The sequence below is a fragment of the Canis lupus genome, chromosome 24 (genome assembly GCF_011100685.1).
Source record: "Canis lupus familiaris isolate Mischka breed German Shepherd chromosome 24, alternate assembly UU_Cfam_GSD_1.0, whole genome shotgun sequence".
Lineage (NCBI taxonomy): Eukaryota > Metazoa > Chordata > Mammalia > Carnivora > Canidae > Canis > Canis lupus.
In genome coordinates, this window is record NC_049245.1 from 30697152 (window position 1) to 30719591 (window position 22440).

General features: G+C 43.3%; 1 protein-coding gene, 1 long non-coding RNA gene and 1 pseudogene across 4 annotated transcripts in view; 2 read left to right on the forward strand and 1 right to left on the reverse strand.

The window, feature by feature from the left end:
• The window catches only part of PTPRT (protein tyrosine phosphatase receptor type T), a 1032653-nt gene that overhangs the window by 83396 nt on the left and 926817 nt on the right, over nucleotides 1-22440 (reverse strand). For both annotated transcript variants that reach the window (XM_038572341.1, XM_038572340.1), the window contains one exon: nucleotides 15076-15266. In XM_038572341.1, coding sequence (XP_038428269.1) covers nucleotides 15076-15266 — 191 coding nt within the window. The remainder of the gene's footprint in view (nucleotides 1-15075; nucleotides 15267-22440) is intronic.
• LOC119865804 lies at nucleotides 3865-3985 on the forward strand (annotated as a pseudogene).
• LOC111092259 lies at nucleotides 10882-17837 on the forward strand. Of its 2 annotated transcripts, none has more exons than XR_005377888.1 (3): nucleotides 10882-11154; nucleotides 15485-15518; nucleotides 17069-17837. It is a non-coding gene; the product is annotated as an uncharacterized LOC111092259 (long non-coding RNA). The 2 variants fall into 2 exon arrangements; XR_005377889.1 differs by lacking the exon at nucleotides 15485-15518 and adding an exon at nucleotides 15101-15226 and having other exon boundaries at nucleotides 10882-11033.

The following is a 22440-nucleotide window of genomic DNA, read 5'->3' on the forward strand; positions in this document are numbered from 1 at the left end:
ACCGCCTTTGGCCTGGGGTGTGATCCTGGAGACCCAGGATCGAGTCCCATGTCGGGCTCCCTGCATGGAGCCTGCTTCTCCCTCTGCCTGTGTCTCTGCCTCTCTCTGTGTGTCTCTCATGAATAAATAAATAAAACCTTAAAAAAAATTAACGATCTCAGGGCACCTGGGTAGCTCAGAGGTTGAGCATCTGTCTTTGTCTCAGGTCGGGATCGGGATTGCATCCAGCATCAGGCTCTTTGCATGGAGCCTGCTTCTCCCTCTGCCTGTGTCTCTTCCTCTCTTTCTGTATCTCTCTGTGTCTCTCATGAATAAATAAATAACATCTTTAAAAAACAAAACAAAACAAAACCCAGCTCAAGCATCTTTCATTTTGTGAAACCTTCTCTGCTAACCCTCCCACCACCCCACTTCATCCCCAGTTAGTCAGTCATTTCTATTATTAGATGGACTACTTTATATCTAATAATTTGAAAGTCTGGTCTTCCAACTTGATGATGGGCTACTCCAGGAAAAGGGCAGCACCTTGTTCATGTCTGTATCTCTAGAGCTCAATACTGGCCTGTACTTCATAGGTACCCGAATCCCCTCTGGAATAAATGAATGGATTGGACAGATGGTTGAAAATACTAGTGGGTGAGGTGGCTTCTGTGCATTCTCTGGAATCTCAGAGGTATAAGAGACTTTGAAAATTATCTGGTTGTGTTCCCTCCCACAGTGGCCTTCTAGGCAGTGGATAAGCTGGTCCATGGCACCTGCTACTTAGAGACCCTCAGTGACAGAGAGCCCACAACCTCCTAATGCTTCCTGTCTCACTGATGGACAGTTTGGGCAGTATTTTGTTTCCTCTGTCTCTATGTACTTTGTCTTTGCCCTGCTCCATGGGGGCCCCACAGAATTAGCATGCATCTTCTGTGCTGTGACGCTGCAGAGATTTGATGAAGATCCCTGTCCACTCCTGGAGTCCTTAAATGGCAAATGTGGGGGTCTTCTCAACATCTAAGCCATGCCTTTCAGGATGCACCAGCATGCAGGTATCCTTTGAAAAATCCTAAAGCTAAACAAAGCAGTTGTGATAAGTGGCCTTTCTCTGGGAAACCATGTGGGCCCCTGCCACAGCCCTGGGAGCCTCTGCGTCCCTTGGTGGGGCTGGGGGAGAAGGTGTGAGCCTTGGGGCTGTGATGCTGTTGACCAAGTTGGAGGAGACAAGGCCCAAGAGAGCTACCCAGGAGTGAGAAGTAATGACCCCCAACTGGCCAACTTTGATCACATATCCATTTCCCTTTTGAGGGAGCTGGGATGTAATAGGGGATAATCTCTTGAAGGGAAAAAAAAAATACGAGGAGGTAAAAGTATGAAAGGGAGACTCATCTCCATCTTCAAAGTGAGCCAGCCGAGGGGCATTATTTTTACATTAGCGGCTAGTTACAGTAGATTGACCAGGGAATGGCGGCGGTCATTAGGAGCTAATCACATTCTTTTCAAACCAAAATTGCCATCTCATTATATTCATCCATTATCAATCTCCGCTTTCCTCTTCTCATTCTCTTCTCCTGAGAGCACGAGCTCTATTTTTACACTCTTCTCTGAGTGTGGAAATGTTTGCTACTCTTGAACAGTGTTGCTTTTCTAAGGCAATCATTTGGGGATGTCCTAAAGGATGCATTTGGGAACGTCCTCATCCCTGGAGGTCTGAGCTGTGATATTCATAGAATCCTCAAAAGTCAGACCTGCAAGGATCTTTTGAGAAAACCACTGCCTCACTTTAGAGATTGGCAAAGTGAGGTCTAGAAACAGGAAATGACTTGCCTGAGAATACAAATTGAGTGAATCCCTCCACTCCTCCTCCTCCCTTCCATCCTTGCTCTCTCCCTCCCTTTCATGGCAACCATCTGGGGTGCTAGGCACTGTGTTAGGTCCTAGAAATAATAGCAATGGATGTGGCACATAACATCTTGTGAACTTTGTTCTAGTTGTGGGAAGGTGCAGATAATAAATAAACAGACAAGATAATTACTGTTTATAAACCAGTATATATCATTGCTGTAAAGGCAATAAATAAGGCGCTGGCATAGACAATGCCTGGGAACAAGGGACTGCTTTAGATAGAGTGGATTGCACAGAACCTTTTGAAAAGGTGACATCTGAGGAGGAAAGAAGCTGGCCCCTGACTTCCAGCAGCTGGCCTGGCCTTAATGTTTTACCGTTGAACACGAACAATTTCACAGAATGCCAACACTGGTCTAGGCTACTCTGAGACCAGGATGGGGCGAGCAAAAACGGGATCACTGCATAGTCCTAACTAAACACAGAAATCTTACCACTTCCTAACAATGTCCACTTCCAGAACAAAGCCCCAAATCATCCAATGCAGCTCACAGCCTAGGAGTCCTTTCTCACATCCTCTTCCTGACATGGCCTGCAGTATTTTAACCCAGCTTTAACTCCAGGCATGTTCCTACTTGTCTCTCGTTGACATATTCAGGCTGAACACTAAATGATGAGCAGAAGCCAGCCATGGCAAGGGCTGGGGGGAAGAATATTCCAGAATATCCCTTCCAAGAGCTGAGGGAAAAGCAAGTGAGGCCCTGAGGTGGAATGAGCTTGGTGTGGTCTGGAGCTTGAAGTGGGGGTTTCTCTGGGTCTGGGGTCAAGAGAATAAGAGCGAGTGACACATAATGTGGACGGAGAGGGTGCGGTGCACAATGGGAGTCGGTGAATCACCACCAAGAATATGAATTTTATTCTGCATCAATGAAAATGCTTTGGACGTGTTTTAAGATGAGGAGGCTGAGCCAGTACTAGCAGCATGATAAGTGGCTAAGAGCTCTCCCTGAACCCTGAGAGTTCTCTGGTGAACCCTCCTTTCATCCTTGCTGATAGACTTCCTAGACTTTAGGATAAGATCTGGTATCTACTCCAGACTAACCCTCCCTGTGGCTGCAACCCACTCACTCACCCATCCAGCCTTGCTCTTAGCCGTGGAGCTCAGAAAGCCGGACATTCCATGTACCTAGAGAGACCCTGTTGGAGGTCATGGCTTTTTAGGCCCTGCTGTGCTGCGTCAGTCCATAGGATGGTACGACCTACCTCAGTTTCCCCACTTGCTACTTTAGTTCTCTGCTCTCACCAAGGATTGCCCCTGATGACTGGCTGGTTCCTTCTACCTGTAGCTTTGGCCCTCCTGAGACAGGAGGGTCCTTTCTGAAACTTGCCATTCTTCTTTGGACACTCTTCTGTGTAAATAAGCCTCCTTCAGTTATGCCCAAATTTTGAAACTTCAGAGCACTTCAGAGCACAACTTCACCTCCAATCCAAGGCTGAGAGCATCTTGGTCCATTTCATTTACCCATTCACCCACTATCTTCAGCAGACTCTGTCAGTTATGATGCCCCTCTTACTCCCTGTGGTTTGACTATATCCTTGGAGATAATTGGATAGGATGTGCCCTGGGGTGCAGCAAAACCAGGCCCACGGTATGCTGACCAGGCAGTTCCTGGCTGCCACCTCAGGGCACAGCCAAGGGCTTACTTCCTCCCAGCACAGTCCAGCCTGCCAGGACTTCCTTGCATCCTTGCACACCACTGCAATCTCTTGGTGCAGGAAGACTCCAGAGAGCCTTCACCAAGGAGGCACCATTTCCACTGGGTCCTTCATTCATTTATCTTGTCAAGAATACCTCTTGCCCACCAACTGTGCACCGGAGTCAGGGAAAAGGCAGAGCTTTGCAAAAGGCAGACAGCCTAGAGTTAATATTTCATCACTAAGTCTCAATGAACTTTCCTGAAAATTAAGTCAATAATACACCCTTCACAGCCCTGCCATGTTTCTGAGCCTGGCCTCCAGGCTGGGTGGGTGGGAATGGGTGCCCTGTAGATGTCGCTGCTCTGCTGCACCTGCGAAGTGGAGGCAAAGAGGAAGTGGCTATTTCTAGGCTCAGTGCTCAGTATAGTGAGCGCTAAGAATGGTTTATAGCCTATCACGCTTTAAAAAAAAACCCAAACAATCCAAGATCCTTCAGGTTAGAGGTAAGGGAAGGTTTAACTATACGGGACAACACGGGGAATTTTTTGCTGATTGGTGTTTACATGATTCTGTGCATTTGTTAAAACTTATGGAACTGTATACCCCTACCTCCCCCACCCAAAATGGATTTTATAGCATGTACATTTAAAAAATGAAAAATGATGGGCATTAAGGAAGGCACAAGATGGGATGAGCACTGGGTGTTATATGCAACTGATGAATTACTGAAAACTACATCTGAAACTGATGATGTACTATACTATATGTTGGTAAGTTTTTTTTTTTGGCAAATTAAATTTAAATAAAAACAAACAAAAAAACTGAAACACAAATGCACCCTATGGAGTTTTGTGATGATTAGTGACTACCCCAGGTAACTGTCATGGGTTCCTCATACCATGCCTGGTACATAGGTGTCTGGAGGCTCTTCTGTCCCAGTCTTGACTAAGGATGTGCTCTCAAGTGCCCATGGCTTACTTCAAGAATTCACTCTCTGCCTCCCTTTGATCACAAACATCCAGTTTATTGTCATAAGACCAAAGATGGGGGGTTCCTTACAACATCCATCCTGGTTTGCCTTGGACCAAAGGACTTCCCGGGCTATATAGGATTTTCATTTTAAAACTGAGACCATCCTAGATAAACCATAACAAATTGTTCACCATAGAAACAGGTAAGACCAAGCATTCAAGAAGTGCAATAGAATTTTGTGAGCTATTGGAAGCCTAACGTCTGGTCTCAACGGAGGTCCATGAGTTCAGTAAACACCCACATTTACTGAAGTCCATGGCTAGCTGATGGATGGCAAGGGTCCCCATGGATGGCCGCACTGGTTGCGCACAATGCAAGAGCATCAAATCTGAGGGAGCATCAGACATCTGGTAGGTATGATAGATTTCTGTATATATTATGAACAAGTATCTTGAGACAAGTGTACCTCTTGCTGTTTCACCTTAAGGAGCTATATGAGTTAGTGGTGGCCCTGGCAGAGGCCAAGCTTGCAATGAACGCCTCTTTCTGTGCTGAAAAGCACATGCCTTAGGGATTATAAATGTGGATAGAGAAGGCAGGAGAGGATGACTAATGACATCTACTCAGAGTGGCATCAGGAGAGCAAATATTATTGCGACCATGTCACTAAATAGACTGTAATTTATGAGTTCTTCTGGGGAAGCTGAGTAGAAAATCAGATGGCAGTGAGATGGGGGTATTTGTCTGTGACAGGAACTCTGATCAAGGTGGAATAGTTGAGTGCGTGTCTGTGTGTAGAGTCACAGAGCACCATTTAAAAATCCCCATGAAAAGCTACTAGGTCTCTTTTAAAGACACATTTTAGGATGGCAGTTCTCAAACGTTGGTAGCAATTCAAATTTCCTAGAGAACTTGGTCAAATGCAGAGGCCTGGGCCCTGTCCTGTGTCAATGAGCCTGCATCTTAATGTTCTTTACTGACTCTCCAGGTGATTCTGACACATGTCACGTTTGAGAACCACTGCCTTAGGCAGGATGGTAAATGGAAACAGCAGATTCCTGGGAAAGAGTCAACTTAAATTTTAAGGCAGATACTCGTTGCCACTACAGAGACAGTGATTTGAGAGTCTTACTACATTGGTGCCTTTCTTTAAGAAATGCTGCTTTTTAGGGATAGAACTATTCTTAACCACAAAGATTTTTGCCAGGACTTTGTAATTCGATTAATATTTACTATTTATATACTATTCTGCAGATGCTTCAGAGAAGAAAGAGGAGTAAGACCTGGCCTCTACCTTCATGAAGTCTACTGTCTACTGGGGAAACTCAGACTAGGAAACCTCTTTTCCTCCCAGCACTGAGCTCATGATCTGGGGAATCTCTGTGTCCTATTCTAGGCTACTGACTGGTGGTCCATACACTGTCACCGTCTTCATGCATGAGCTCCTGGGTGGCTGTCTCTGGGCCAACAGCTCTTTCTTGAAACAAAGTCAGCCAGGGTTAAGGAAGGGCTCTTAAAAGCCATGATTGTTGCCTTGTTGATTTTGTCAGGAAAATGGGGCAAAGGGCATAGAATTCCTCTTTATCTCCCTAACTGGTTTCATTTTTATTTCTCTCTTCATAGGCACCTTTGTTTCTCTTCTAAGAACTAGTTTGCAACATTTCAATTCTTTCATGTTTCCAAGGCCCTGCATGCATGGTTACCTCTGCCATACATGCTACTGCCTCCATCCAGCCTTCTTCCACTTTACTTCAACTCAGTGTCTCATCTTTTGTGAAGATTCTGATTGATCTTGGCAGTAATAACTGACAAAAAGCAAAAATAAACAACACCTCCACTCCCACCCACATTCATCCTGGGCTGCCCTTACCCACGTGCTGCAAAGCATTTTAATTAGAGTTTCTTATGTAAGTACATGGTGTAGTAAGACCATCTTCCTTTAAAGTAGGGTCTTCATTTCCTTTGTTGGGGCTTTCTAACTATCTCCAGGGCTCCTGAAAGTGTGAGGTACACAGTAGGCACTCAGTAAGTGTTTCTGGCCAAATGATGTAGAAGTATACACTACCAGGCTTCAGGAGTCCACACTATGCAGTCAAATATTTCACAGGAGATGAAATGGGGACCCAGGGAGTGAACATCCTTGGCCAAGTCCACCCAGCATGTCAGGAACAGATTGAAAGCCAAGTCTTGACTCATGGTGAAGGGATTTTTCTCTGGAACCATCTGAAAATTACTCACTTGGTTGGGAAGGGCTGTTATATTAAATGCAGCAAATACTGTTTGTTGGGTTACAAACAGAATTATAAATAGAAAATAAAAATAAGCTCAAGGGAAAACACTGAGTTAATAGTCTCCTACATGAGCTTTTTCCTGCTAGAAAATCTTTCAAGTCTGAACCTACATGGTTTACCCACCCACTGGAAATGGCCCATTTTCTCCTTATTTTAACCCATGGGGAGTGGAGTGAAATGACCAGATGGAGTCCAAGTTGTCCTATTTTGGTCATTGTGAATTCCCAGAGTTGGAGAACAGCCATGGTTTTCCCTGTCATGACTGGGGCACCTGCTACTAATTCCCCAGGTCCCTCCCCAGAATCACTTTTGTTTGCAAGTTAAGGAGGGGGATTAGGATCTCTTAGGAGTCACCTGCTAGTGGGATCCTCTGTGACTCATCTCATCAACCGAGGAGAGAAAAAGTTGTGGGAGAAGCATAAGATCTATCTGCCTATACTCAGTTGGCCCTGAGCAGAGGAGAGGACACTAGGGTGTGCTGAAGCATCCATCTCCATGGTGATGCTCCATCTGAAGGCTGCCTGCCACCATCACCTACAGATGACTAGGAGAAATGTGGCAACCCTGGCTTCATGCCACAGAAGCCATGCATGCGGCATGTCTGTCCAGAACTAGAGAATGAACAAATGTTTGCTCTTCATTAGGCTGTATCCTATTCCTCACAGCTGTTCCTTGTTGCCTTAAATAGTCTTAATGGGGCTGTAATAACCAGATACCTTCTGGTCGTCCTACTGGGCTCATCATTCATTACAATGACAGACTGCCTGGATTGGTCTGGGATTAAAATGCTTCCCTTCTCTCCATGACAAAGTCACGTCTTCCTGTTGTTTCACATCTTCTTGGAGCCTGCTACCCTTCTTCTGACCATGATGATGCCTGAGCTCTCCGGGCTCACAGACAACTCTCTGTAGCCAACATCTCCTAGCATTTGTTGGCAGCCTAGGGTTTTTGTTTTGTAATGGGGAAGGTGGGGGGAAACAGGGCTGGGAGAAATAGGACAGGGAGGAGGGTAGACTCTGCAGTCCAAGATCACAGGCAGAAGCCTCTTAGCTTCAATGTGGCAGTGTCCTGTCCCATTGCCTCTGTGAGGGGTTATCTCATGCCCCATGGCATCAGATGTGACAAGCAGCAAGTAGAGTAGGTGAGGTGAAAGGTCTGGGGGTACAGGCATGGCAAACACTGGTGACTCCATGGGTCTCCTTAGACAAGTGTCCCTTAACCTTAAAAGTACATTATAGTTACTGACAGAGCTTAGAAAATATACCCACCTCTAGGAATTCTGATTTAATTGGTCTAAAAGACAACCTGTGCATTAGTATTTTTAACAATTTCCTAGGTAATTCTAAGGGGCCAAGATTGAAAGCCTTCATATTTGTATGGGAGGTGCAGTTAATTTGCCTTAGGTCTCCTTGAGCTCCTGGGCACCCAGGACCGCTGGTCAATCATGGTTGCTAGGACTTGAGATGTAACTATGGGGGTGGTAGCCCCAGAAAGGGGTCCAGTTGGATGATCAATAGGAGGGAGATCCAGCTGGCCTGGACAATTAGTTTCTACTTAGGCTCACAAAGTATGTGGGACATAAGGATTTTTTAGATCACTTGGACCCACATGGCATAAACATGGAAATAGAGGCCGGGGAAGGAGAATAACCTGCCCAAGGTCACCCAGATACTTAATGAAGGAGATAGGACTTGAATCCAGGCCTTTTGACTATTAGAACAATTCATACATGACTTTAGGTCATTGAGCTTAAAATATACATATATATATTGAGAGACTCAAATTTACACGCCAAAGAGCATGAGCTGATTTTATGTCTTTACATGAGAGAATGTGTGTGGGCTTGTCTGGGCTCTGGGCCCAGTCTCCTGGTTTGAGCAACTCCATTTTTCCTTCAATTAGTGTCCCAGCCGCCTACCCGCCTACCTGCCTCTGGTCTCCCTGCTCTGATCTATGCCAGACAATTACATCTAAATGCTAATTCAACTTTAAAAAATGCTGCTCCCTTCCATGGTTCCGCATGACCCCTAGAATAGAATCCAAACTCCTTAGCCTGACAAATGTCCCCTCGCTTCCCCACTCTTAGCCCACTACTTCTGATAACTCCAACACCATCTCCCTGTATGCTTTGTGCACCAAATATAGTTTGCATACCAAAGTGATTCTTGTTTTCTTCACTCAACCTTCGATATACACCTTCATGCCATATCCTGGTTTAGTTTCTCTGCCCAGAACATCCTTCCCTGCCTTCATTTGATTATTCCTATTTCTCAAGCTTGGATTCAGGCTTTATGTCTTCCAGAAAGCCAATGGCCATCCATTCCCAGGCTAGGCTGAATGAACACCACCCCCAAGGGTTCCCATAGCACTATACTGTGTTGTTTTTGCCAAGATATTGAAGTGATCAGTTTATATGCCTGTGTCTAAGAATAGGCTCTAAATTGTCCCAGAAGGAAAGGGCTCTATCTCATCTCATTTCCTAGAACCTAGTACAATACCTGGCCTATGTAGAGTACACACACATTGGGTTGAAATTCCATAAGGCTCAGTCCTTGGTTATCATCTCTGTTGATGCTCACTTGCTTCATGACTTTGAACAGTCTATGGCTTTAATATTATCTGTATGACAGTAACTGCTTAAGTTTTCTCCCCAGCCCAGGCTTCATTCCCAAATTCCAGACTCATATATCCAACTATCTACTTTCCATCCCCACTAACAGGTCTAAAGATTTATTTATTTATTTATTTATTTATTTATTTATTTATTTATTTATTTATTTATTTATTTATGGGGGGGGAGGAGGGAGAAGCAGGCTCCATGCTGGAAGCCAGACATGGGACTTGTTCCCGGGACTTCAGGATCGTGCCCCGGGTCAAAGGGAGGCGCTAAACCGCTGAGCCACCCAGGGATCCCCCCAACTAACAGGTCTAATAGACATTTCAAACTCAGTTCAAAACTTAACTCCCAATTGTTTCATTGGCCCCAAGTCTGGTTTCCCTGTGGCTTTCCATCTTCATTAGTGTCAACTCCATCCTTCCAGTGACTCAGATAATAGCCCTGGAATTACTCTTGATTCTTCTCTTTCTTTCACACACATACCGATGTGTTAGGATATCCTGTTGGTTCTATCTGTAAGATATATTCAGAATCTAACCATTTCTCACCACCTCCACAGCCACACCTCGGTTGCATCACCATTGTCTCTTACCTGGATTACTGCCATGGCCTCTTATTTATTCATGAGAGACACACACACATAGAAAGAGAGAGAGAGATGCAGAGACACAGGCAGAGGGTAAAGCAGGCTCCATGCAGGGAGCCCGATGTGGGACTTGATCCTGGGTCTCCAGGATCACAACCTGGGCTGAAGGCAGCACTAAACCGCTAGCCACCTGGGCTGCCCACTGCCATGGCCTCTTAACTGGTCTTCCTGATTTTACTCTTGCCTTCCTATGTCTTTTCTCAACACAGTAGCTAGGAGGAGTATTTCAAAACAATGTCAGATGGTTATTTGTCTTTTCAAAATTTTGCAGTGGCTTTCCATTTCATTCAAAATAAAAGCTAAAGTCCTTACAATGGCTTGTAAGGCACTATATGGTCAGTTCCCCCTTTATTTCTCCAATGTCATCTTCTATTGCTCTACTCATACCACTCTTGTTCTCCTTGTATTCCCCTGATCTGGAATTTTCTTCCTCTAGATATCTTCTACTAGGTCTCTGCTCAAACCTTATCTTTTAATTTCAGACTACATCTCTACCCTATTTAATATTGGAACCCCACTTACCCTATGTCCCTGGAATATACCATCTCCTTTCCTTGTTCTACCCTTTCTTTTCCATGGTACTTGTGGAGGATAGTATCATCCAAAGATTGTATTTTCCAATATCTCCTGTTCTGCATTCTCTTTTAGAATCTTACAACTGTCCCTCTGTCCATCAAGAGATGGAGTCTAATTCCCCTTCTTTGGAATAGGTAGTTATTACTTGTTTATGACCAATACAAAGAGGTAGCAGTGATGCTTTATGATGTTCAAATCTAGGTCACAAAGGATGATGTACTTTCTACTTTGTTAGCTAAAAGGCTTGCCTTTGAAGCTATGAGCTACCACATAAGAAGTCCAACATCCTGAGGCTACCATGCTGTGAGGAAGCCCAGGCCACTAGAAGAGGCCATGTGTAGGTGTTCCAGCTGGCAATCCTACTGAGATCTGAGTAGACAGCCTGCAGCAATCACTAGATATGAAAGTAAAGATGCTCTCTGATGATTTCAGGCCTGATCTTAGAGCCTTCCATGTCAAGGTTTCAGTTATCGAGGAGCAGAAGCAGACCTGTTGTGCCATGTCCAAATTTCTGATCCACAGAATCAGTGAGCACAATACCTTGGCTGTTTTGTGTCACTAAGATTTGGGATAGTTTGTAACATAGCAAATAGTAGTCTCACTGTTTAACATATTACATTAGTTACTAACATATTACATTAACTGAATTGTTATAAAATAACTTTTTTTATCTGAATTCACAGTTTTAATTTTTTTGTTTTATACTTACACTTTTCACAAGCCATTCCCTCTTATTTGTGAGCATCAAGAATGGTGAAAATGGCCTTCATTCTGTATCAGCATGTTTTATCCTTTTTTTTTATCCTTTTATTGAAAAACTAGAGAATATTACTGAAGTAGAGAAGGTACACATACTTTATCTACTCTGACATCAGCCTAGGTCTAGGGTGAAGAGCAGTGAACCTCTTCTCTGCAGCTTTTAACAAAATAAGTCTCTATTTATTTTTAAATTTATTTTTATTGATTGATTGTATATTTTTTATTGGAGTTCAATTTGCCAACTTATTTATTTCTTGTTTCTCCTGCTAAAACACAAGCTTCATGAGAGAATGGACCTCTGTCCATTTTGTTCACTATTGTATCCCAAATATTTAGAACATTCCTTGGGAACAGTAAATACTCAGCGAGTATTTATTGAACAAATTTATAAATAATTATAAAGCTAAACCCGAACTTTATTTTTTTTTTATTTTTATTTTTTTTTACTTTCATTTTTTTTTTATTGGTGTTCAATTTACTAACATACAGAATAACACCCAGTGCCCGTCACCCATTCACTCCCACCCCCCGCCCTCCTCCCCTTCTACCGCCCCTAGTTCGTTTCCCAGAGTTAGCAGTCTTTACGTTCTGTCTCCCTTTCTGATATTTCCCACACATTTCTTCTCCCTTCCCTTATTTTCCCTTTCACTATTATTTATATTCCCCAAATGAATGAGAACATATAATGTTTGTCCTTCTCCGACTGACTTACTTCACTCAGCATAATACCCTCCAGTTCCATCCACGTTGAAGCAAATGGTGGGTATTTGTCATTTCTAATAGCTGAGTAATATTCCATTGTATACATAAACCACATCTTCTTTATCCATTCATCTTTCGTTGGACACCGAGGTTCCTTCCACAGTTTGGCTATCGTGGCCATTGCTGCTAGAAACATCGGGGTGCAGGTGTCCCGGCGTTTCATTGCATTTGTATCTTTAGAAGACGTAGCTTTGCTAAAGCTGAGAAGTCTCTTATTTTTTAACAATATTTATTTATTTGAGAGAAAGAGAGACAGAGAGAGAGATTAAAAAAGAAGAGAGAGAGAATGAGAATATGAGTGGGATGATGGGCATAGGGAGAGGGAGAGAAAATCTCTAGCAGACTCCCCTCTGAGCACAGAGCCCAATGCAGGGCTTGATTCCATGACCCATGAGATCATGACCTGAGATTTCGCAATTTGAAATCAACTTAACTGACTGAGGCACCCAGGCGCCCCTGAGAAGTCAACCTGTACGTCAACTTGTTAAACCCACTCATTTGTATGAAAAAAAGAAAGGAAAGACTAAGCAAGGGTGATAGGCAAGAAAGAGCACATAGCATGTTGGTTTGACAGTGGCCTAGAGGCCCAAGAATCTTATGTCTACAACAGGGCACAGTCTTCAAGCAGGTCTGTGACTTATGTACCCATTCTGTAGATTCCAGACATCCTGGGAGCTTTGATAATCAAAGTAATATCTAGCTAAAGTCTAGGAAAGGGGACAGACACATTGTGGAAAGACCTCATAAAGTAACACTTGCCAATTAACCTCTAATTAATCAGAAAATGTGTCAATTACAAGCTAAACATTCCAGTTAACTGATTAATATAATTTAAACAGATTGAATGCAAGGCTAGTCTACTTAGCGATGTTTCCATGTGGGGTCTAAATGACTGAATGACATGCACCATTTTCTCTTTCACTATTAAGATGGAGCATTTCCATGCCATAAAGTTTGGAAAATGCAAAAAGGCACAAAAATAATTTTAAAAATCAACCCAAATCCTATCACACAAGGATGGATACTTTCAAACAGGCTATCATTCTGGAAGGAAATGCACTGAAGGAGTCAGATATACTTGTATTTTTGTTCTCAAATGTTAGACTGTAGGTTCTTAGAATACTGTTTCTTAGTCTTTGACTATTTGTTCTCCTTTCTCATAAGTGACCTGTATCCCTGGATGCTGGTGGGACCTTAAAACAAATAAGGTCTAATGACAGCTGATGACTTATTAAACCATCATGACACAGAATATGCCTTTACTGACAGCACACTCCGTCCTGACAGTCACTCACCAGTCAGATCTACAGAGATGTGTATAAGCACATGCACATATACCCTCTTCACACTTTAAGGGGCTGGGACCATTCAACAAAACCCCTGGGAAATAAGGCCTAGGGATGGGAGGTGCTGAGACCATCTCCTTCAATTATCATCCTAATTTCCTCCACGATTTGTAGGTTGATCATATGAAAAATGCTCTTTTACTTAGACCATATTTGAAATTAAATGCAAGTTCTCTTGAGCTGGTAATCACTTACATCCATTGACATAAATGTTTTTGTTCTCATAAATGTGTCCAACATGCCCCTTGCCACTGTGTTTTATATTCTCGTAAAGTTTTAGGACCAGACAGGCCCTAAGCAATCACCTTACCCAAACCCTCCATTCAATTAATAAAGAATTTTAAAACCCAGGTAGCAAAATGATATGCTAATATCACACAGTTTATTGTATTGGAATTGGTTGTCTGGAGCCCCAACCTAGCACCATTTCATGACCTCACACAGCTTGTGAAATACTGCTTTGTAAGCTCTTTCTCAGAATATAGTCTGAGAGATAAACTTAGTCTGCATTATCAAGAATTCCAAATGTGTAGAGTCTGAGTCAATGCGTTTGCACTGCACACAGTGTAACTGAACCAAGCATATTTGGGGCACATGCTGCATGTGAAAAAAAAACCCACAAAAAACTAGTACATATAACTCAGAGCCTGGCATACAGTAGATGCTAGGAAGATATTTTAGGAAGGAAGGAGGAGAGGGGGAGAGAGAGAGAGAGAGGAAAAGGAGAATCAGAGAAAGAAATGCTTGTTTTCAGAGCTGGCTGCAAGAGGAGGCTTGCAAAAAAAAAAAAAAATATTCCTCCTGGGGAGTGAGGTGCTCTTTAGTTCAGGAAAACATCTTAATGAGTTTTTCCTTCTATTTTATTTCACTCTTTGGAAAAGGTGGGCAAGGTCTGAAACAAAACGACAGAGAAAGCTGAGTTGTTCTGCACAACAGTGAGGGGAGTGTAGGAATTCTTTTCTCAGCTGCTGGGAAAAAGAAAAAAAAAAAGGAAAATTTTGAGGACACTACAAAGGACTTTTGGGAAGGAGAGGACAGACATGTGTCTGAAGACCAGAACCTCAGAAGGACTTCTATTTAGCCACTTCCTGTACTTAGCTGCAATTCTTCTATTATTCCCCAAGCCTTAGTAACAACCACTACTTGCAAGTCCTGTGCATTAGAGATGTTCTGGGGAAGGAGAAAAGGGATGAGTAGGGGAAAGAAGGTACAGAGAGAGAGAAGACACCAGAAGTGATAGTGACTTGGCAAGAGTGGGAAGTGTTGAGAACAAAGCAGAAGTAAGATAACGGGGCCAAAGGTGATTACGAGCAAGCAGGTCTCCCAGAAATCACTGGCTGGCCTTTTTTTTTTTTTTTTTTTTTTTTAACAAGTGGATGGGGTTTGAGCCCTCTGTCTTCCTATTACAGGAAGGTATGAATCCAAATTGATTCAGTAGGTATGGGTGGGGACTAAGATGGTGCCTTTCCAACATGCTATCATTGGGGGTGACACTGATGCTGCTGCTGGTCTGGGGACCACAGTTTGCATCACAAGGATTTAGCACCCATAAAACCTCTGCACCACAGGCCAGTCTCTTACCTCATATTCCTCTTTGAACCCGTAGCCCTGGCCTCTCTTCATCTGGGTGATGTGCTGCAGCAGGTCAGCCACTCGGATGGCGGGCTGGAACTGGTCCCGGGGATAACTCATCTCCACAGGGTCACAAGCTCGGTAGGGGTGAGTCTGGATGGTGAGTGTGGGCTGGGACAGCTCCCCACGGCTGCCATCTGCTTCAAAGAAAAGAAGGCAAAACAATGCCTATGAGTTTTGTCCTCTGTCCTCCCTGCCTTCCCCAGGGCTGGGGGAACTAACTCAGGCCTCAAGTCATCAGGAAACTGCAGGAAGAACAGACACACACTGCTTCCCTTGCATGGCCGTGGCGGTAGATTTAAAAATCAAAACAACAAACCAATGAACACAATAACCCTTGGTTTGTTTCTATTCCAAGGGTGCATCTCGGTGGAGCCAAGACAAAATTCCAGGTTGGCTGTCATCCTCTGCCTGTCATAGTCCTTGGTCCAGGCTTGACAGGGTGCTCTTGGCCAATCATGGCCAAGCCCAGAATAAGTGAGAAGCCAGACAGCTGTTTAGGAGCTAGGATGCCTGGAAATCTAATCATCTCTGGTGCCTGCTCCTGGTCCATTTGCCTACGTCCTTGGGAGGGATGGGAGCCGTCTTGGACCCCAACAGAGAGCAAGGATCCTGACCCTCTCAGCTGCTCTCTCCTGCTGTGGGCTCTGCCTACTGTCTCCCTCCCCCACCCTGATCCTTGATCTCGTTCCTCGCTGAACCCACCTGGCGGTAAGGAAGTCCAAACCTCTTCCTTTAGTCCTGCCAGCTACTTCTCCCAGACCTGGGGTCCCATATCCCCTCTTCTTTACCAGATCTCTCCTTGATGGAAGATCTATGCTCTCCCTGATAATAATCTCTATACCCACGGAGTTGTTCTAACTGCCCTCTCTAGCATGGCCACCTGGAAACAGACACGTGCTGAGGTCAGATTTGAATTCCCCCATTCCCCTTGGACCAGAACCACCACATTCTTGCCCTACCGACTCCCTGGCAAGCGCGTAGTACTGGTCTTTTGGGCCCAGTTTGTCTTTTTCACAACCACCTAGGCTTGGTTTCACCAACCTCCTCCCAAGGACACGATCTGTGTCCTAGGCCCTCCTGTTGTGGCATGCACTAGATGAGAACTGCTACTTTTGATGTCACTCACCCCAGTGCTTTCAGACAATGCAAGCTACCCAGGCAGACCCCATTAAGCCTTTAGCAGAGGGTGAGGCATATATTCCTTAAGGCTTTAGCATATATTCCTGACTTTCTGCAACCTGTCTTTTCAAAAATTCATGTTTCCTTTAGCTTGTTTGTCGCTTGTGTCACAATAATCCCTCAGACGCTGATTCTATACGTAAAAGTGAAACTTTTTATGTGACAGCAAGAGCAAAACTGTTCTGAGCAGGGAAAGGATTGCCAACAGAAAGGTCTAGAGTGTATAGGTTTACGTACAGGGAACAAGGGCCTAGGTGAGATGTTAGCACAGCTTTCTTAACAGCACAGAAGAAAAATACTGCTTACTTCTGGGATTGTAGGTGTCAGGGAGCACATCTTCACTAGCACTGTTTAAATGTAGAGCTTTGCAAATGTGGGGCTGCTTTCCTCCTTCCCCACACGGTGGGGATCAGGAGTCAGATTTATTGAGAACTCACTCTCAATGTGCCAGGGACTGTGGTAGGTGCTGACAATGCACAGATTTCACCCTCAAGGCTTGATAGCCTAGTACAGCAGACAGACAAGAACCATCTGAAGCATGAGAACAGAAGCCAGAGGAGTCAAGCACATTTAGGGAAGAGCAAGGAGACTGGGATGGAGAGAAGGTGGTGAGTGGAAACATGATGGGGCAAAGTTGTAAGAGATGATAGGTGGTAGGTCAAGAAGGCTGTCAATATGTGAGAATCTCCAAGCCAGTGGGAAGCTATTGAAGGGTTTTCATTCCTCTCTTTAATGACACACGATTTTTTTTTTTTTGCAGGTGTCCCAGCTGTTACAGATATAAGGCCCCCTTCCAGTGAATATCACTCCTGTGACAGTGTGGTGGGGTTGGGGATGGAGAAGGAGCACTTGAGTTTGCTTCTCTAGATGCTGCACTTCATAATCCCTAGGACAGCATGAGCTGGAGTCAGTGCCCGAGCCTTGGGAGTGTCTCCCACCTAAACTACCAGTACACATGGGGACAGATGTCTTCAGAGACCTGGGGTCTCCCAAAGGCCCTGGGGTGTGGACTGCCTGAGAGGCCGGCTCCCTGGTAGAGACAGGCTTCTTGGGAATGGGCACCTGGCAAATTTTGTGAGATGCCAAGTGTTAACCCAAACCAATATGGATATTTTCCCTAAACACATTGCTAGACAGACTGTAAACTTGGTGTCAGCAAAACCAACACTGGAATGGAAAACAAATGCATTTGAAATTTAACAACTTGTATTGCTGGAACATTTGTAATAATGTCAATGCCGGTGCTAATGATGCTATGAAGACTCAGAACCAAGGGGCTTTCAAGGTTTATTAATTCAACTAGTTGGACTCCCTTTTCCAATGTATCTTACCTCACCTATTCCCTTATTAACCTCTGATAATGCAGAAGTGATGCCTTTTATCACACCCCATTTCACCAGACGCACTATACTTAATTTCCCATCATTAGGTTTAATGAAAACCCAATTTCACAACTCACTTCTCTCAGGAACCTACAAGTAATGCTACGTTTTTATCAGCCCCAATTAAAAAACGTTATGATGTTCCTATTCGAGAGGGAGCCTTAAAACTAATGTGCGATTCGGCAGCTAATTCAACAAGGGTGCTAGAATTCACATGCTGCTCATAAAATGTAACTCAAACCAGCTGGCCCAGGGAGAGAGCACTGCTCATTTTTCTCCTCACCAGACCCTTAATTTTCATGCCATTTCAACTTCTCATGTATGGGTCTTGCATGTTTATCTATCACATAATCATATTTTGGATTTCTTCTACATTTTTATTTTTTTTAAGATTTTATTTATTTATTCATGAGACACACACACACACACACACACACACAGAGACAGAGACAGAGACAGAGACAGAGACACAGAGAAGCAGGCTCCATGCAGGGAGCCCGACGTGGGACTTGATCCCTGGTCTCCAGGATCACGCTCTGGCTGAAGGTGGCGCTAAACTGCTGAGCCACCCAGGCTGCCCCATTTTTCTTTTTATTTTTAAAGATTTTATTTATTTATTCATGAGAGACACACAGAGAGAGGCAGAGACATATGCAGAGAGAGAAGCAGGCTCCCTGTGGGGAGTCTGACATGGGACTTGGTCCCAGGATCCTGGGATCACAACTCTAGCCAAAGTCAGACACTCAACCACTGAGCCACCCAAGTGCCCCCTCTTCTACGCTTTTTCTATAGCTGTTGTCTAAAGCCTATGAATTACCCTGCAATTTTTGTGGCTTCCTGTGAAGGGCTTGTGGCTGATGTGTGAGATCTCGGGTCACCACTGTCCCTCTACTGGTTCCCCTTCCTTCTGGCCTTGACCTTTCTCATTTTTTTTTAATCCTCCTGCTACCAGCCATTATAGATCTCCCTGTAGCTCCAGCCACATATTTCCTCTTTTTAAAAAAGATTTTTAATTTATTTATTCATGAGAGACACACAGAGAGAGGCAGAGACATAGGCAGAGGGGAGAAGCAGGCTCCCTGTGGGGAGCCCGATGTGGGACTTGATTCCAGGACCCCAGGATCACACCCTGAGCTGAAAGCAGAAGCTCAACTGCTGAGCCGCCCAGGCGTCCCTCCAGCCACGTATTTCTAATTACTTGCTAGGAATTGCCACTCCAACTGGTTAACAAATATTTACTGAGTACTGATGTTGTGCAAAGCACAGTGTTAGATACTATATACATACAGGAGGGTGGAGGAAAGTGTGTTCAGAGAGAGATAAGCATGCCACAGCTGTTGCAGGAGAGAAGTGATAAGATGTGCATAAACAAATCTAACAAAGGTGGGAAGGGACAGGTACCCAGGAGATGGGAGGGTGATATGTTGTGGAGCTGGGCACCCCAGAAATGTTTCTCAGGCTTTAGGCACTCGCACCCCACCTCTGTGATTTTTGCCATAACTATGTACAACCTGTATCAGCTCTAATAGAACTTCCCATGATGATGGAAATGGTCCATATCTGTGCCGTGCAATATGGTAGCCACTAACCACAGGTGGTTCCTGGGCATGTGAAATGTGGCTAATGTGACCACCTTGTGAACTGAATTTTAAGTTCTGTTTAATTTTAATTAATTTCAGCTTAAATATCCGCATCTGGCTTATGGCTACTGTATTAGGCAGCATAGATTTAGGGAAAGAAGAAGGGAAAGAGAGAACACTCAAGTCACATAATAGGGCAGAGAGGTCCATGGAAATGTAATGCAAGCCACATAAGTAATTTAAAAATCTCTTATAGCAACATTAAATAAGATAAAAGGAATGTGAGATTAATTTCAATAACATATTTTATTTGACCTAATACAGAAAATAGTATTACAACATAAGCAACATTAAAAAAGGTAAAAGGAATAAATTAATTTCAGTAATACATTTTATTTGACCTCATACACAAATTGCTATTTCAACATAGAGTCAGTATAAAGTTATTAATGATATATTTTACACTTTTTATTCATACTAACTCTTTGAAATGCAATGTGCATTTTGCACTTATTTCAGTGTAGTCTTATTTTAATTCAGATTAGCCATATTTCCAGTGTTCAATACCAACAGGTGATTGGTGGACAGTGCAGGTGGACATAGACTTATTCAGAGCCAAGTCGAGTTCTAAAGAGAACTGATTTAGAGCTACAGTGAACTTCAAATACACTGATCTAGTATAAGGCCACTTTAGCACAGCACTGCCCAAAAGGACATTTTGCAATGATGGAAATGTTTTATGTTTGGACTATTCAAAATGGTAGCCGCTAGCCACTCATGGCTAATGAGCAACTGAAATGTGGCTTGTCTACTAAGGAAATGAGTTTTTACTTTACCTTAATTTTAAGTTTAAATTGCCAATGTGTGGTCAGTAGCAACTGTACTGAATAGTGCACATTTATGTAATTATGCCTTAAATTTTTAAAAAATCAACCTTCCACATTTTTAAACTATTTCATTTTGAATGATAATACAGCCTAAAACCACAGGTGCAATATGCCAGTTTTCTTTTCATGCTCACTAAAGTGTTTACCTATTTCAGAAATGGCCTGATCATATCCCATGAGAGGAGCACGATCCACACCCCGAAAAATGCTATGAGTCTGGGCCCCAAAATCAGGCAGCATTTGTATTTTTAATCAACCAGTTATGGGCTATGTGATCTTGGCCAAGTGACTACAATTTCTGAGCTCAGTGTCTTCATCTGTAACACAGGGAAGGTAGGGGTGAGGATTTGAGGAGAGACCACCAGCAAGTTTGCAGACAATGCCTTGGCTTCTGTTAAGCACCGAGGAAGCATTAGCCACTCTGAAGTTGTACAAGCTGTGCTGCTCGGCACAAGAGAATCACAGATCAGTGGTGGCATCTGGGTAGTCTTCTAGGGCTTCTCTCTTCTTTCCTTCATGACATGCTCCATGGCCATTTAAATATTTTACTCCATGCCTGCTGCTACTGCCTTAGTTTGAGTCCCCATGACTCAACTATTCCTTTAGGTTCCTCATGGGTCTTTCTGCCTTCACAGTTCTTTTTACACAGCTTGATCAAGTCATTCATCTTAACAGAAGCCTCCACAAAGTCCAGAAAGAACTTCTTCACTAGCCAACCAAATTCCTATAGTTTCTATTTCTTATTTCATCTTTCATAATTCCTCTCAATCTACGTGCCCATTATGGCAGGAGAGCATGAAGAGTGGAGGGGAAAATACTTGGAGACTGCTTGCTGAGAGGGAAGAGTCTGAGTGTGGAAAGTTTGAGGTGGGGACGAGGCTGGCTCACCCACTCAGCATGGAGACGTGATTAGCACAAGCACAGTGGGTGCTGTGGCAACAGCAGGTGTCAGAGACAAAACACAGAATGTGAAGATAAAATCTGGCTTTGAAATATGAACCCCACAACTTTCTAGCTATGGGACATCAGATAATGTTACTAGGATCTTTATTTGTTATTGGCATTCGAGATGGCGATGACCATCATCGACATCTAAGAAGATCATTGCAACCATGAAATGGGATCCATTGGAAGAAGCTCAAGGTGGCACCTGACTGGCAGTCAATGCCTCATCCCTGCCATTCCTCCCAAATATAAATAAAGCCTCAAGAAAACAGACTTATAATAGCATTGAAATCTAAGCCTGTGAACTCAGCTAGCATCAGAATTGGGGAGGAATATCCATTAATCGTGTCAGCATCACACTGCCTATGTGCATAAAGATGAAGAGTTCATGTTGTCAAAATTTCTTAAAAATCTCTGAAATTGTATAAAATCAACTTTCACTTGATTCAACATAGGGTAATTTTCCCTCTAGAATTGAAAGAGATTGCAATTTTTTGGTGAAGCCTCAGATGAGGTAGTTGGCTTGAGTTCAGGAGCTATGTTGTAGGAAAAGTTTATTCTGTATTTCCAAATTCTGGACTTCCACTAGGAGAAGTATACAGATTTGTGACCCCTGAGACACAGTAGAGCCACACCCCATCCCATATCCACTCAGGATGTGCTCTCACTCAATGGAATAGTAGATGAATTAACATTCTCTTCAAATGTGAACCTCACAAACAGTCAGTACCCTTCCAGGCCTGGCATCTGGCAACCACTGCTCTGCTTTCTGTTGCAACAGTTGCTTTTTCTGGAATGCCATGTATATGCAATTATACAGTATGCAGTGTTTTGTGACTGTGTTTTTTCACTTAGCAGGATGCTTTTGAGGTTCTTCTATGTTGTTAAATGTAGCACTCATCTCTTCCAATTGCTGCACATCCTTACCAACGCTTGTTTGGTAAGGTTTTGTTAATTTTAGGTAAGTTTTACCAATTTTAGGCATTCTAGTGGTTGTATGGTAGGATCTCATTGTCACTTAAATTTGTATAGTTTTAAGTACCTATTTGACATTGGTTTTCCTTCTTTGGGTGAGGTGTCTGTTCAAATCTTCCGCCCATTTTTAAAAATTGGGTTATCTTATTGAGTTGTAATCTGGATACAAGCCCTTTATCATATACATGTTTTGGAAATCCTTATTCCCAGTCTGAGCCTTGCCTTTTTACTTACTTAATAGTGTCTTTTGACAAGCAAAAGTTTTAATTTTGATCAGGTCAAATTTATCAATTATCTTATTTTATGGTTTGTTATTATTGTTTTCATCTTGTCCAAGAAATCTTTGCCTAACTCAAGGCCACA